The sequence below is a fragment of the Manis pentadactyla genome, chromosome 5 (genome assembly GCF_030020395.1).
Source record: "Manis pentadactyla isolate mManPen7 chromosome 5, mManPen7.hap1, whole genome shotgun sequence".
Taxonomy (NCBI): Eukaryota; Metazoa; Chordata; class Mammalia; order Pholidota; family Manidae; genus Manis; species Manis pentadactyla.
In genome coordinates, this window is record NC_080023.1 from 32963434 (window position 1) to 32981355 (window position 17922).

Genomic DNA, 17922 nt, shown 5'->3' on the forward strand with positions numbered 1-17922 from the left:
ATCTAAAATTCCAAGACAGTAATTGAAAATGGCACCCAATGATAATATGAAATATTATTTGGAGAGTATTTTAATTTTCTTTAGTGTTTTAATTAACACACTGATTTTTTCCTAGAACGTATTGGAGGAACTGAAGGGTAACAGTAAAACCTGGGTATTCTTTTGACAATTTTACTTCAGCTCTTTTATTTTGGATTTTTTGTTGCCATAGGGATCAAGGACTCATATGAAGGAATAAAATGTCTTCCAAGCCATTAAAGATTAAAGGGGGAAAGCATTAATATGTTTGTATGTGTGTGTGAGTTCATTTTGGTTCCTCTTACAGAAGAAAATATTTGGTTTGGGATATATGCTTTACAGAAGGTATTATATTCTAAATTTCTTTTTAAAAAGAAGGTATTTTACAAATACCTAGCAGTAAAAAAAATTTCCAAAATATAATAAAGTGTCAACATAGGTTTTAAGATTGTAAAAGTAATTTTCTAATAGGTTAGCTATTTTTGTAACATTTTAAAAGTGCTTTTAACACAAAATGCTTGGGAGAATCAGTCATGTATTTTTAAAGCAAATAGTCCAAGCATATGCTAGATTAACCCACAATAGTTCCTACATTAATTTGAAATTGAACTATTATTACGTGACTTTTACCTAAAATTGCCTTGCTTGCTTTTTGCTTTACCAATGGCTAGCAATTTCCTACCAATAGGCAAATGTAACAGAAACAGGAAAAAATTCTAAAACAATACAATAGCACTAAGAAAGATATGGTCATGAGATCTGAATAATAGACAAAACCCTGAAGATGATTAAAAATTAGGGGCTAGTAAGCAAAATGATTAATAAATCTCTTAAATCCCTAAGAGACAAAAGAGTTAAAACACCCAAGAGTCCCTACAATTTTTTTCAAATAGGTAAAGCCCAAAGTAAAAGATAATTTTCAAAGAGGCACTATAAGCTAATTTATAAACATTCAAAAAAGGTCACCATAGATTTGTGATCTATGGAAGTGATCAAATAAATGCAAACTAAAATGTGAATTTTCATCTAAAAACAAAACAAAGTACAATTAAAGTTCAGTCATACATTGCTAGTCCCACAGCTAACTGTTACAACCCTTCTGGTATGTAATTTGACAATACCTTTCAAGAACTATAAAAATGTTCGTATCAGTGGTATGTGTATTATCTGTCGTTTCCTTTAAAATACTCCACCAGAGGGGGGTAAAGTAGAAGGAGAGAAAAGGATAAATCTTCCTTACAGAATTCCAAATAGCATTAGTACATTCACCCTCACTCTAGGAGGTGAACTTAACCCTTCCACAACCTTGAATGTGGACTGGATTTAGTAATTCAGTTCTACAGGACCGAATACAGAAAGAGAAGGTAACCTGAGAGTAGAGAAACCTAGCAAACACTACTTGACCAAAATTTAGGGGTAAGTCATGCTGATGTCATGTACCTTTTGATGCAGTGGGATGAGAAGGGCACTTATTGTACCTCTGTGGTCTTCTTCCCAAAAACCTTAACACCAAATCTAATCATAATGTTAGGCAGGAAAATATATATGAGTGGGGTGGAAAGAGAAAAAGGCCAGTAAGCCCACTAGAAGGGACTCAGAGTTAACCAGTTAAAAATAAAAAGCTCAAAAGCCAGGAGCAACTTGGTCTAGAAGTTTGAATACTCCAGAGATAAGGAAAAGTATCTCAACATAGTCTATGTGTTTTCACTGTGTCAATTAGAACATACCATTGTAAGATTTACTTTACCACCTGCTGAAAGACCCAGCTTATTCAGGAAGAATTCTATCTTAAAGCTAAGATTGCATTTTAATCAAATGGACAGTAGCTCAGCCCACATTAGAGGCAAGGCAGACAGTCTTGACTGATATGCTTCCAGACAGAAGCTGATATCCTGGAACGGAAACGAAACAGTGTATTTCTTGTGTTAAGTTAAAAAAAATAAATGTAATGTCTTATCAAAGATGAACATTCTGGGACAGTTTAGTCAGTCTGTACCTGGCCCTTTGTCGCTTTTCTGAAAATCCTCAGCCTCCTATAAAACCCCAGACCCTAAACCTTTCAGTGCGTTCCTTTCTCTGAGGTGTCGTGCACTTTCTAAGTGCGCTGACTTTCTCTCTCTCAATAAAACTTAAACCTTTCAAGGCGCCTCTCCTCCCTGAGGTCGCCTGCTGCACTTTTTCGCTCTTTAAGTAACTTTAAATAAAACTTTGACTCTTCTTCATTACTGTGTCTCTGCCCTTTAATTCTTTGTTGCGGCAGAGACAAGAACCAGGGAAAATACACAATGCTTCCCCCAACAATAAGAAAGTCATTAAATCCAAATTGAGTGGAATTCTAGAAAATACCTTATAAAACATCCTCAAAACCATCAAGGACATCCAAAACAAGGAAAGCCTACACCACCATCAAAGACCAGAGAGAAAAAGCCTACTAATACTCCCTCCAGGTGGTCCTAGGTAAGTCCTTATAAATGATAAAAAGAAACAGATTACATTTTATTTATCTTAAATTAGTAATACTGGGTAACATATCTATTGTGTATTCATCCATTGCCTTCCAGAAACTTTTTGGGGCACATCCTCCCTGTAATTCTACCAAAAGACTTGTAAATTAATTTTGATTTGACGCAGAGTACTGTTTTACTATGCATTTCTGTCCTTCCATGCAAGCATTCGTTCCCTTTACATTTTTTGACTTGGAGTCTCTGACCCCTGCTGCCCAGACTCCATTCGTAAATTGAATGCATGAATTGAAAAGTTCTTTTCCTTTCCTTTCCTTTTTAAACAAACCCTCCCTGGTACCCACGTCAGAACATAAAATGTCAGCTTATTCTCTATACATCTCAGACCCATTCATTACTAAGAAAAAGAGAAGAAAAGCAGTTTTAAGAATACAGAATTACTGCAACTAGATTTTTCCTTTATCTTTCTTAAGGCTGGATTATGAACATATGTACCATTACTTAATCTCCCTACTTTTTTGCCAATCTCTAGTGTCATCACTTCTTCAATAAAGGTTAGCTCCCTGCTCTGGCTTCCAAGAGCAATATTACTAAGAAACTCATTTCCCTCTTAAGAAATGAGTCAGAAATCCAGTATGATCAATGTGAAATTCTTGTGGTTAAGGGGAAAAAAAGTATGTAGAATTATTATATGCCCAGACTTTAAATCTAGGGAAGAATTATTCTACATTAAACTGATTATACTGGTTCTGTTCAGGTGATCAGATGATGTTTTTTCTTTTTTTCCTAATTTTGTATATTTTACTTTTTAAGTCTAACTATATATTTACATGTAGGCATGTAAGCTGTACCTATATATAAACATTTATATACACATGTAAACTAAAGATTCTACCCAAAATATATACTAAATGTTGATGCCCAAACCCCCAATTAATAACTTACAGATACATTTTTATTTATGGAGAGATGTTTGCAAATGGTCTAAAATCTTAAGAATTTAGTATTTTAAAAAAATTACGTAATTGGTTGGCTCTTGAAAGGGTGCCTAAGTGGCTAGGGGACAGAAGCAGTAAGAAAACTTTTCACTGTGTATTGTTTTGTGTCTTCTGAACTACTAAAAAAATACTAGGTTTTTAAAAGAATAACCTCATAGCAAGTTTCTTGTTCTTCCCCTACCAGGACCATTAGTTACAGGAACAAATAATTATACCTCAATTTTCTCTTAAACTGAATGTGTTAAGTTGCCTTACCCCTCCCCTGACCCTCTGTCATCACTTATCTGTGGGCTAGAGTTAATAAACAATACAAGGATTCTGGACTCTGTAAATAAATGTGTTATAAAATGAACAAAACCCATCATCAATGAGAAATGACCAAATATGTAAAGAGACCATACAATGAACAGGAAAAGTCAGCCTTTGCCCTAAATGAGAGGTTATCACTCTTTTTTTTTTTTTTTTGATGGTAAGTGCTTTCATTTCAGAGATGCCAGGAGGTAATCTACTACAAAATTTGAACTAGTGAATCTTTGAAAACTGAGGAACCTTTTAAAGATAGGTTTATGTAGTGAAGTGTTTTCCTTCAAGTAAATCTAGAAAATCCGAACACAGATCAGACCCCTTTTTCAAGTTCATCATGGCTCTCTATGGTTATGTAAATGTTTTGTGGGTTTTTTTAATCCTTATCCTTATTTTTACTTTTATGGCATTTGCCCTTACCTTTATTTCCTCTACACGCACTCCACAGTTAGGTATTCTCCCTAACATTCCAGTACTTCACCTTGGTCACATGTCCTCACTCCCAGACACCGGTAATAGTGTCTAGAATTATAGTCTTGACTTATGGATGTTCTCACTTCTTTTCTTTGATGCTTGCTTTTGTTTAAGACTGTTAATGCACATCCCCATGAACCCAGTCATCCTTATTTTCTATATTTCTTGAAAGTTCTCCTGCATTTGCATATTTATGAAATGCAAAGCATTTTTACTGTGTGACTCAGGGTGGAAAACATTCTGAGGCTTTGTGGTCCTGAGAATATTTTTACTATACTTGCAGTTTGGTTGGATGTAAAATTCTAGGTGCAAAGTCAGTTTCATTTAATACTTAAAAAATATACTTTGTGGGGGTGCTGAGACAAGATGGTGGCGTGAGTAGAGCAGTGGAAATCTCCTCCCAAAACCATACACATTTTTGAAAATTCAACAAATACAACTATCCCTAAAAGAGAGACCAGAAGACACAGGACAACAGCCAGGCTACATCTACACCTGCAAGAACCCAGCGCCTCATGAAGGGGTAAGATACAAGCTGCAGCCCAGCAGGACCCGAGTGCCCCTCACCCCAGCTCCCGGTGGGAGGAGAGGAGTCGGAGCAGGGAGGGAGTGGGAGCCCAGGACAGCTAAACACCCAGCCCTAACCATCCACACTAGGAGCGCAGACACACAGTGTGTGGGGTGCTGGATAGTAGGAAACGGGACAGTAAAACCTGCGAGTGGGTCCCCGCAGCTGGCGCACCTGGGACAAAGAAAAGCGAGTGCATTTTGAAAGACTTAAAGGGACAGGGACCCCACAGCTGGACGGAAATGTCCCGGGACGCTTAGCCCAGCATATGTGAATCCCAGAGAACTCCAGGTGCCCTAACCCCCTGGATGGCAGCACAACTTGGAGGCCCCTCATGGAACTAAACAGCCTCCCGCCCGTTTCCCCTCCGATGCTGCTCCGCCATAGTGGAGCAGCAGCCTGAGGCAGCAGAGCAGAGCTTCTTTCATAGCGGCCGGGCAAGAATTAGAAACCCCATCTGCGCGCAGCTGCCCAGCACAAGCCGCTAGGGGTCGCTGTTCTCCCAGAAGAGGAACACCATAAACCAGCAAGAAGGGACCTTCTACCATCCAACACATGCGCCAGCTCCCCACAACTACCTCTATCACCATGAAAAGGCAGAAGAATTTGACACAGACCAGACTAACCCAGGCATCCTCCCCGGAGAAGGAATCTGGGGAGATAGACCTAACCAATCTCCCTGAAAAACAATTCAAAATAAAGGTCATAACCATGCTGACGGAGCTGCAGAGAAATATGCAAGAGCTAAGGGATGATATCTGGAAGGAGATTACAGAAATGAAAAAATCTCTGGAAGGATTTATATGCAGAATGGATAAGATGCAAGAGGCCATTGATGAAACAGAAACCAGAAAACAGGAATGCTTAGAAGCTTACTCAGAGAGAGATAAAAGAATCTCCAGGAATGAATCAATATTAAGAGAACTGTGTGATCAATCCAAATGGAACAATATCCGTATTATAGGGGTACCAGAAGACGAGAGAGAAAAAGGGATAGAAAGTGTCTTTGAAGAAATAAATGCTGAAAACATTCCCAAACTGGGGGAGGAAATAATTGTTCAGACCACGGAGGTACACAGAACTCCCAACAGAAGGGACCCAAGGAGGACAACACCAAGACACACAATAATAAAAATGACAAAGATCAAGGACAAGGACAGAGTTTTAAAGGCAGCTAGAGAGAGGAAAAAGGTCACTTACAAAGGAAAACCCATCAGGTTATCATCAGATTTCTCAACAGAAACTTTATAGGCCAGAAGAGAATGGCATGATATATTTAATGCATTGAAACAGAATGGCCTTGAACCAAGAATACTGTATCCAGCACGATTATCATTTAAATATGAAGAAGGGATTAAACAATTTCCAGACAAGCAAAAGTTGAGGAAATGTGCCTCCCACAAACCACCTCTACAGGGTATTTTAGAGGGACTGCTCTAGATGGGGGCACTCCTTAGACTAAACAGATGTCACCAGAGAAAATGAAATCACAGCAAAGAAAGCAGACCAACCAAACACTAACTAAAGACAGTAAATAAAATCAACTACCCACAAAAGCAGTTAAAGGAAACACAAAAGAACACAGAATAAAACAACCAACTATAAAGAATGGAGGAGGAGGAATAAGAACGGAGAGAAATAAAGAATCATCAGACAGAGTCTATAATAGATCAATAAGTGAGTTAAGTTAGACAGTAAGATACTAAAGAAGCTAACCTTGAACCTTTGGGAACAACGAATCTAAAGCCTGCAATGGCAATAAGTACATATCTTTCAATAATCACCCTAAATGTAAATGGACTGAATGCACCAATCAAAAGACACAGAGTAAAAGAATGGATGAAAAAGCAACACCCATTTATATGCTGCTTACAAGAGACCCACCTGAAACCCAAAAACATGCACAGACTAAAAGTCAAGGGATGGAAAAAGATATTCCACGCAAACAACAGGGAGAAAAAAGCAGGTGTTGCAGTATCAGACAAAACAGACTTCAAAACAAATAAAGTAACAAGAGATAAAGAAGGACATTACATAATGATAAAGGGCTCAGTCCAACAAGAGGATATAACCATTATAAATATATATGCACCCAACACAGGAGCACCTGCATATGTGAAACAAATACTAACAGAACTAAAGGAGGAAATAGAATGCAATGCATTCATTTTAGGAGACTTCAACACACCACTCACCCCAAAGAATAGATCCACCAGACAGAAAATAAGGACACAGAGGCACTGAACAACACACTAAAACAGATGGACATAATAGACATCTATAGAACTCTACATCCAAAAGCAACAGGATACACATTCTTCTCAAGTGCACATGGAACATTCTCCAGAATAGACCACATACTAGGCCACAAAAAGAGCCTCAGTAAATTCAAAAAGATTGAAACCCTACCAACCAACTTTTCAGACTACAAAGGTATAAAACTAGAAATAAATTGTACAAAGAAAGCAAAAAGGCTCACAAACACATGGAGGCTTAACAACATGCTCCTAAATAATCAATGGATCAACGACCAAATTAAAATGGAGATCCAGCAATATATGGAAACAAATGATGACAACAACAACACAAAGCCCTCACTTCCGTGGGACGCAGCGAAAGCAGTCTTAAGAGGAAAGTATATAGCAATCCAGGCATACTTAAAGAAGGAAGAACAATCCCAACTGAATAGTTTAACATCAAAATTATCAAAATTGGAAAAAGAAGAACAGATGAGGCCTAAAGTCAGCAGAAGGAGGGACATAATAAAGATCAGAGAAGAAATAAACAAAATTGAGAAGAATAAAACAATAGGAAAAATCAATGAAACCAAGAGCTGGTCCTTTGAGAAAATAGACAAAATAGATAAGCCTCTAGCCAGACTTATTAAGAGAAAAAGAGAATCAACACACATCAACAGAGTCAGAAACGAGAAAGGAAAAATCACAATGGACCCCATGGAAATACAAAGAATTATTAGAGAATACTATGAAAACCTATATACTAAGAAGCTGGAAAACCTAGAAGAAATGGACAACTTCTTAGAAAAATACAACCTTCCAAGACTGACCAAGGAAGAAACACAAAATCTAAACAGACCAATTACCAAGAACGAAATTGAAGCAGTAATCAAAAAACTACCCAGGAACAAAACTCCCGGGCCAGATGGATTTACCTCGGAATTTTATCAAACATACAGAGAAGACATAATACCCATTCTCCTTAAAGTTTTCCAAAAAATAGAATAGGAGGGAATATTCCCAAACTCATTCTATGAAGCCAACATTACCTAATACCAAAACCAGGCAAAGACCCCACCAAAAAAGAAAATTACAGACCAATATCCATGATGAACATAGATGCAAAAATACTCGACAAACTATTAGCAAACCGAATTCAAAAATACATCAAAAGGATCATACACCATGACCAAGTGGGATTCATCCCAGGGACGCAAGGATGGTACAACATTCAAAAATACATCAACATCATCCACCACATAAACAAAAAGAAAGACAAAAACCACATGATCATCTCCATAGGTGTGGGAAAAGCATTCGACAAAATTCAACATCCATTCATGATAAAAACTCTCAGCAAAATGGGTATACAGGGCAAGTACCTCAACATAATAAAGGCCATATATGATAAACCCACAGCCAACATCATACTGAACAGTGAGAAGCTGAAAGCTTTTCCTCTGAGATCAGGAATAAGACAGGGTTGCCCACTCTCCCCACTGTTATTTAACATAGTACTGCAGGGCCTAGCCACGGCAATTAGACAAAACAAAGAAATACAAGCAATCCAGATTGGTAAAGAAGAAGTCAAACTGTCACTATTTGCAGATGACATGATATTGTACATAAAAACCCTAAAGACTCCACTCCAAAACTACTAGAACTAATATCGGAATTCAGCAAACTTGCAGGATACAAAATTAACACAGAGAAATCTGTGGGTTTCCTATACACTAACAATGAACTAATAGAAAGAGAAACCAGGAAAACAATTCCATTCACAATAGCATCAAAAAGAATAAAATACCTAGGAATAAACCTAACCAAAGAAGTGAAAGACCTATACTCTGAAAACTACAAGACACTCTTAAGAGATATTAAAGAGGACACCAACAAATGGAAACTCATCCCATGCTCCTGGCGAGGAAGAATTAATACCTTCAAAATGGCCATCCTGCCACTTTGATGCAATCCCTATCAAATTACCAACAACATTCTTCAACGAACTGGAACAAATAGTTCAAAAATTCATATGGAAACACCAAAGACCCTGAATAGCCAAAGCAATCCTGAGAAGGAAGAATGAAGTTGGGTGGTCTCGCTCCCCGACTTCAAGCTCTACTACAAAGCCACTGTAATCAACACAATTTGGTACTGGCACAAGAACAGAGCTACAGACCAGTGGAACAGAATAGAGACTCCAAACATTAACCCAAACATATATGGTCAATTAATATATGATAAAGGAGCCATGGACATACAATGGGGAAATGATAGTCTCTTCAACAGATGGTGCTGGCAAAACTGGACAGCTACATGTAAGAGAATGAAACTGGATCACTGTCTAACCCCATACACAAAAGTAAATTCAAAATGGATCAAAGACCTGAATGTAAGTCATGAAACAATAAAACTCTTCGAAAAAAACATAGGCAAAAATCTCTTAAGACATAAACATGAGTGACTTCTTCATGAACATATCTCCCCAGGCAAGGGAAACAAAAGCAAAAATGAACAGGTGGGACTATATCAAGCTGAAAACCTTCTGTACAGCAAAGGACACCACCAATAGAACAAAAAGGTATCCTACAGTATGGGAGAATATATTCATAAATGACAGATCCGATAAAGGGTTGACATCCAAAATATATAAAGAGCTCACACACCTCAACAAACAAAAAGCAAATAACCCAGTTAAAAAATGGGCAGAGGAGATGAATAGACAGTTCTCTAAAGAAGAAATCCAGATGGCCAAGAAACAAGAAAAAATGCTCCACATCGCTTGTGATCAGAGAAATGCAAATTAAAACCACAATGAGATATCACCTCACACCAGTAAGGATCGTCACCATCCAAAAGACAAACAACAACAAATGTTGGCGAGGTTGTGGAGAAAGGGGAACCCTCCTACTCTGCTGGTGGGAATGTAAATTAGTTCAACCATTGTGGATAGCAGTATGGAGGTTCCTCAAAATGCTTAAAATAGAAGTACCATTTGACCCAGGAATTCCACTTCTAGGAATTTACCCTAAGAATGCAGCAGCCCAGTTTGAAAAGGGCAGATGCACCCCTATGTTTATCACAGCACTATTTACAATAGAGAAATGGAAGCAACCTAAATGTCCATCAGTAGGTGAATGGATAAAGAAGATGTGGTACATATACACAATGGAATATTATTCAGCCATAAGAAGAAAACAAATCCTACAATTTGCAACAACATGGATGGAGCTAGAGCGTATTATGCTCAGTGAAATAAGCCAGGCGGAGAAAGACAAGTATCAAATGATTTCACTCATCTGTGAAGTATAAGAACAAAGAAAAAAACTGAAGGAACAAAACAGCAGCAGACTCACAGAACCCCAGAAAGGACTAACAGTTACCAAAGGAAAAGGGACTGGGGAGGATGGGTGGGAAGGGAGGGTTAAGGGGGAAAACGGGGCATTACGATTAGTACACATAATGTAGCAGGGGGATGGACATGGGAAAGGCAGTATATACAGAGAAGACAAGTAATGATTCTATAGCATCTTACTATGCTGATGGACAGTGACTGCAATAGGGTATGTGGGGGGACTTGATAATATGGGGAGTCTAGTAATCATAATGTTGTTCAACTAACTGTAATTGTACATTAACAATATCAAAATAAAAATTGAAACAAAAAAAATAAAAGGTTGCCTCTACCTCTTAAGAGCTTTCTATCAAGTTAATGATAAATTATAATTAATTCATATAATAAATTACAGTATATAATTTAACAGCCAAAGTAATGTCTCAAATGACTTCTGTAATAACCTCTCTGTAGAAAGCTCAGAATGGAAGACAGAGAACTATTTCTCTCCTTAACTTATCCCATTGCTGGTAAAAGCTTAACTTTACAAGGTTATCGAGAATTACCATACCTCCTTAATTAATTCCTCCATGTCCCTGAAGCACAGGACTCTGCTTAAGGTCCACCCCTGAGTTGCTACCACTTCTCTGGAAATTCTCAGTTACTGTGACCCTGTTTTCCTACCTCTTAAACATTACTTTCTCTTTCCTCAGTGACCCTTACCTATATTTGACTGTATTCTAGGAATTACTTTAGGCAACACTTTCTGAAACATGGGATAGCCAAAAGAATTCACCTTAGATAAATGATTCAAGTTATGGCACTACTGAGAAATGGATAAATCAGTTTCTCTGTGACTGTAGTGTCTCCACCTATAAAACAGGAGTGATAACTGAAACTACTCATTTTAAAGGGTTGTTTGGAGGATCAAGGGAGAATTAGAGTGCTTTATAAACTGTAAAATGCTCTAGTCGATTCAACTGTAAGCCCTGAGATTTGAAACGTATCTTCAAACCTCAACCCTTGGTCTCTGTATACTTCCTTGGAGTGTTTGTACTGTATTCCCCCAGGGCTCAGCTATCACTCTTCTGCACAAGAGAAAGGGAAGAAAGAAGTATTCTGTTCTGAATCTTGATCCCTTACTTACAAATTTCCTATCCTTCTCTGGCTTTTCCTTACTCTTGTACAATCCCAAAGAGTCTCTCAAGCTCCAAGGGTAAAATTTATTATACATGGTTAAGCAAAGGAAAAGTTTTCAATTGAATCATCTTTGTTTATATTCAATATAACCAAAAATCTCATATTCTGAAAATGTTTTCTAAGATTTCTATTCAAGAGTACTTATTAATCATATTCTGAGTCAATTTTTTAAACTCAGAGAAAAAGGCTGGTTTTCGTACATTAGAAACAGAAAAATCAATGGAAGATAGTATAAAAATGCCATACTATGTAGTCTCAAATCACAATGGATATATTACTTACACTTTTTAAAAAGCACTTTTCAACAGCGATAATACAAAATTCTAGTGTGTTCTAAAGTTGTTAGGTACATCACAAGTAATAGTTACAAGTCTGTGAATGATTCACATCAAACAAATTAGAGGGGAATCAAGACTTTTCCTCAATATCACCCTAATTCACTTGCTTGTCTACATCATTTTTGAGCAGAAAAGAGTTATGGCCCCTCCTCTCCCAACACATGTGACTCATCACAGCCTTTTTCGTCCATGCTACACCCTAGAATAACATACCTTCACAAAGATACAGGTAAATGTAATATATAAAGACCAGAAAAATGCTTAGAACCACTGTGATTTTTTTTAAAGCAATGTTATTTAAAAATGAAACTTGAATAAACACCACAGATTTTAAAAAGTCTTCAAAATTCAATCAGGTCAGTTTCTTTCTACATTACTTTTGCTAAGAGTTGAGTAACTATACAATAAAAACATACTATAAAAAAAGTTAACTTTTTTTTTTTAAGTACCTTGTAAGATAAAACAAGAGAGCAGCCAGAACACTGACCTCTGAGTCTGGTGCAGATACCATGAAGTTGCTTACTTATTTAATCCCTAACTTGATTTGAAGCAGCTTTATTAGCTGTTAAATTTTGAAAGCGCTGCACCTGTAATACTTGTCGATGAGTGCAGTCAAGCAAAAACCCTGTTCATTCTGTATTTTTAACAAAGCTGAGACTCACATCTGTGCTTTGACCTAAACTTAGTAGAAAAAAGGAAATGAAAATTCAATGTTAAAATAAGCAAGAAGGTAACTTTCTCCAAAAGAAAAACACCGAAGTTTAAAATGTTACAGACAAAATAAAAATAAACCCTACTATACATCTAAAAATTGGTTTTAGTTTAGGAAAATACACTCTTCTCCAAGGAATTGAATTTTTTAAAAGCAATACACAGTTATAGTTATAAAATTCAAATGCAGAAAACCCCACAGAAGCAAAAGGTACTCTCCTCTTAGAGGCAACCTCTATTAAAAATTTTCATGTAAATTTTCTAAGCATTCCAAGTTTATGTATAATATATATATATTTGAATTATGATTAAAATCACATTTGAAATCACTAAAATGTTCTAAATATGACTTTTAAAATAATTACACTAGTTGCTCTAATCATTCAGAGCTTTTACTATTTAGAGCCAAGGTTCATCACAATATTATTTATAGTGATGAAAACTGGCAACTACATTCATACCCAACATGAAATGAAAACTTCAAGTAAACCAGATTATTCAAAATAGCTTATAAAATGTAACCAGTTAAAATAAAAGCTTTTAAGGCCACGGTAAAAAAAAAAAAAAAAGATCATTACATCAAACCCAAAAAAAAAATCAGGACATAAGCTTATGTGGATATTACATCTCATTTACATCAAACACGAATTAAAATTAAAATACTGGAAAGAAATACATGTGCAGAGATGACTTCTGAATAAGAGAATTACAGATTTTGTCATTGCTGACTTTAAACAGTACTATCCTTTTCAGCTTTTGAATAACAAGCATATCTTGTGTTTTTGTTGTGTGGAATGCAAAGTAATATACAGGAAGAAGAATATACTCCAAACTTACTTAAGCCTGGTAAGCTCTAAGCACTCAATACAACAAAGAAGGTAGACAGAGCAGTCTTTGCAGAATGTTTCTTGAGGTCATCTCCCATCTGGGCAACTCCCCGCAAAAAGACCAACAAAACAATGGGCTTCTTTAAGAATAGGATTGGAAACGGCACAGAAAACACTTGCCCTTAACAAAACTATAACCTATCAAAACCAAAGTACTGCATACAATCTAAATACTGTAGTTCAGAGGCAGCAGGTACAGTGATTAAGAAAACAGACTTCAGTTCAAATCCAACTTTCTGCCACTTACTATGTCTCAGTTTCTTCACTTATAAAATGGGAGTTCATCAGAATTGCTCTAGTTACATGAAGAACATGTAAGTTTTTAGCATAGTACCTGATACATCATGTTACCCAAATTGGTAGCTATCATTAGTACTATAAAGCAAGAAGTAATCTCCCAGAGAAAAATATTGACACACTCTCAAACTTTGAACTCATTAAAATTACCTGAAGGGCTTGTTGAAAAGGCAGATTCCCGAGACCTATTCCTCCCAGGGATTAATTCTACAGATCTAAGGTAGAATGTGACTGTTTTCTGACCCAAACACCAAGAATTATTGAAGTAAGAAAAAGCAAGGCACTGCCCTATAAAAAGAATCTGGAAACTAGGATTCTTCTATAGAAGGAGCTGGTTCGAGAGGAATACAGATGTGTTCACCATGTTCATTCATTCAACCAACATTTACTGAGTCCTACTAAGCAGTGAAACAGACAGACAAGGTCCCCATTTTCAGAGTTTAATTTCTAGTGTAGGATACAATATTTAAAAAATAAGGAAATTCTGAATGGTGATAAATGTTATGAAGAAAATAAAAGAATGGAGACATAATTGGGGGCAATCTCCTTGAGTAGCAACATCTGAACTAAGACCTGAATGACAGGATGAAAACAGCCATAGCAAAACCTGGGAGAAAAGTACTGAAGCCATAGGGAACAGCAAATGCAAACACCCTAAGGCAGGAGCCAGCCTGTCAAGTTCCAGAAACAAGGCCATTCAGGATGGAACACAGAAGACACTGACGTGGCCAGGCTCCACACTACTGATCTAGGTATAGGGATACAAGGTAAGATAAGAGGAAGGCAGTGCAAAATGTTTAGTGCGTCACAAGCCTTCGTAAGGAGTTTGGATTGTATGCTATGATGGAAGGCTTTCAAAGAAAGTGTGACAATCTGATACACATTTCAAAGGATCGCCTAGGCTGTGGTAAAGCGAATGCACCACAGAAAGCCAAAGTGGTAGCAGTGAGCCCAGATTACTTCAACAAGCCAGGTAAGAGGGTGATAGTTGAGTTGACAAAGGTGATGGCAGTAGGTACAGGAAGAAGTAGACAAATTTAGAATATGTATTGAACACTATAATTTAAGGCAAATCAAAGAAAACAAAGTTATATAATGAGTAGTAAGCATATGGGATTAATTACCCAAGAGATACACAATGAATATAGATTTAAAGGTTTTAGGTAAGTTTATAACTAAGAGACCCAAATGGGTTATTAGTATATTTATGATACTTTGTAGTATGTACTTATCCTTTGAAGCTGAGGAAGAGGACATTTCCTCCACTTTTGGCACCACTGATAAAGCAATGAACTGAATGGACACACTTCCAAGACTCAATGTTAATAAAGCATACGAAGTATGATTTGTAAAGTCAAGTCTTTTGGGAACTTACTGCTGGAGGCCTGGACAGCTGGTCAGCATTTGTAGCATAGTGTATCTATGAAACTAAACCTTTACCTGCATCAAATCATTAGCAAAAACTTTTTAAACATCCATTCTGTCAAAAACTTTTTAAACTTCCATTCCAAGCCTATTCTGTGCCTGCTCTCCCAAGAATTTAAGCAAGCAAAACCTTATTTTGCCACACAATGTATAATAATTTCTTATATCTTACAGTATCATTAAGGAAATTTGGGAGGAAATCTTTTAAAACCATGATTACGGTTTGGCATATAGTGAGCATTCCCTAAAGTTAAGGTCCAAAAGTACATATCGACAAAAACTTAAATTCCGTTACTCAAAAACAGTACTACTATGTGAAAAAACAGGTTACAGAAATGCATATGCAGTATACCATTTTTGTATAAAATATAAATGCAAAAAATAAGTCTGGGAGGATATAAACCAGTGTTAACATTTTAGTGATCTCTGAATGGCAGGAATATTGATGACTTTCTTCTTTTTTGCTTCTCTGCTTTAATCACCATTTTCTCCAATTATCACAAGTTACTTCATGTATGCAAAAAATTCAGCTGTAAGCATAAAAGGTAAAAAAAAAAAAACTTAAAGAAAATATAATTTCATTAGTTAAACCAGCAGGATTCCAACTATGATATCATGAAAAAATATATTAATTGCACACACAGGAAGAAAAAAATATGTTAAGTACCACACAGGGATACACCCCTTCAAGGGAGTAGTCGAAATTCATAAGAACTTTGATTTGATAAGGGGCAATTTTCTTTCTTGCCGTTTATCACAGAAACAGCTCAATTAATGAGTTATTTGGCGGGGGGAGGGGTTCTTTTTTTTTTTTTTTTTTTTTAAACCAAGTTAGGACACAAAGGTTTGGCCTTCAGGTCTCCTTCGTGCAGTCGAGGACTCAAGCAGGCTACCCTAGAGGAGTCTGCGTGGCTAGTCACCTCAAGTAGAAGGAAAGACAAGGTGTCTGCAAACTCCGTAGAACTGGACAGTGAGAACGCCTCCGAAGTGTCTCAAGACTAAAAACACCTGAAAGATCTCAACGCCGTCCAAGTTGTTATGTATGCAAAGCTCCCAATGGTTTCTGACCACACACAAAACTGGAAGGTCTCTTCATCAAACATAGGTAATGTGTGCGTGAGGCTCAACCGAGTTGATGCAAAACCATTCTCTTACTAAGGCGACATCTTCGATTTTGCTTAACTAGGACAACTGAAAAAACATCCTACTGACTCTGTGCAGCTGACAAATATCATCTTGTCTAAAATCCTAACACACTTAGAAACAGCCACTTTGGAAAATTTGGGCTTTAAACGGCAACATGGGACTTCAGGCAGTCCGGTAACCGGTAATCGCACGTTATCTGTTCCAATAAAGAGTGCTGCCTCTTTACTGTCAGCTCCGGTTCCACTTACTGAACAAACAGAAAAAAGGAAATCCTTTAAATTCGCATCACAAGGGCTAAAGAGCTCCCGCTTTCTGTATGGCAGCTTTCCTGTCTCATCAGTCACAACAATGGACGCATTCTAGTGACTTCATCAAACCGAGAAAAGGGCTGAGGAACACTGTGGATTTTAGGGTTTGTAGGTTTTTCCTTCCAGCTGCAACTCTCTCCTTTTTACTCCATTATACGCCTCCACCCGAACTGTCTCGCCCTAAAAATAAAACCACCCGTGGCTACCATCCACCTTCCTGCTAAGCCCCGACTCTGGTTCTCTGCCTCGCTCTTCGCCTGGGTGGGTGCGGGCTCGGCAGCAGCGAGCTTCTCCGGTGCCGAGTCGCCAGCCGGGTAGAGGAACCAAGCCCGAGAAGCAGCCCCGCTCTGCCGCAGCCGCCGCAGTCCCCGAGAGCCTAAGGGGCCCGCAGGAAAGACGGGAGTGAGGGAAAGCTGGGCCCACAAACAGAGGTGGGAGAGGGGGAGACACTCACCCGCCCAGACAACAAACCGACGGGGCGGGGAGGATGGGGGCCGGGGCCAAGGCTCGGCAGAAAGACCGCCTGGAGCTTCCAGAACGCTACGGCCGCTCGGGACGCCTCTGCCGGTGCTGCTCCCGACCGCCGGCTTCCTCCCCTCCTCTGTTTTGATTCGACTGACCACGTCACTCTTAGCCACGAGACCCGGATCTGCCGGCTCCCTTGGGCGGCGGCGCAACAGATTGCAACTGCTCGAGACCCCAGCGGCCCGCCTGCCGAGCATGCGCGCGCCCCGCGCCTGCCCAATGTGTCCGGAGAGGCGGGGCGGGTGCGAGGGCTTCGGGTGCGAGCGTCACGCTATCCGCCGGGGCGCGGAGCGCTGGGGTTGTAGTTCCGGTTAGGAGGGGTGGGGCCGAGCGCTGTAAAGTGGGGAGGGCGAGCCCCGCCGGCTGCCGAACGGGCCTGTGTAGCCTGTGTTTGTGGTGGACAGTGTCCTCTACTGTGTGTCTGTCTTTGCCTAAGATGAGGGCTTTCCTAAGCCTGTGTCTTGAGAAAAGCTGGGGTAGAGGGCTAGGCGGGCTCAAGTCGAAGTCGGCCGAGAAGGGGTACCCCTGTAGATGGTGTTTTGGATCACTTAGGCCCCTGTAAAAATTGGAGGTGGTGATTTAGTCTTATGTTCAGAAGTAATGTCAAATGTGGCAGTTATAGATCCCCTTTACCCTAACATTTTTTCACCCGGAAGTCTGCCTAAAATTAAGCTCGAAGAGTATTAGAATA

At 38.5% G+C, this 17922-nt stretch overlaps 1 protein-coding gene across 1 annotated transcript in view; it reads right to left on the reverse strand.

Annotated features, from left to right (window-relative positions):
- SMIM14 (small integral membrane protein 14) overlaps window positions 1-17432 on the reverse strand; it is an 86124-nt gene extending 68692 nt beyond the window's left edge. Inside the window, exon 1 of the mRNA XM_036908503.2 lies at window positions 17161-17432. Within this exon, the coding sequence (XP_036764398.2) occupies window positions 17161-17428 (268 nt within the window). The 5' untranslated portion in view covers window positions 17429-17432. The remainder of the gene's footprint in view (window positions 1-17160) is intronic.
- Between the last annotated feature and the right edge of the window lie 490 nt (window positions 17433-17922).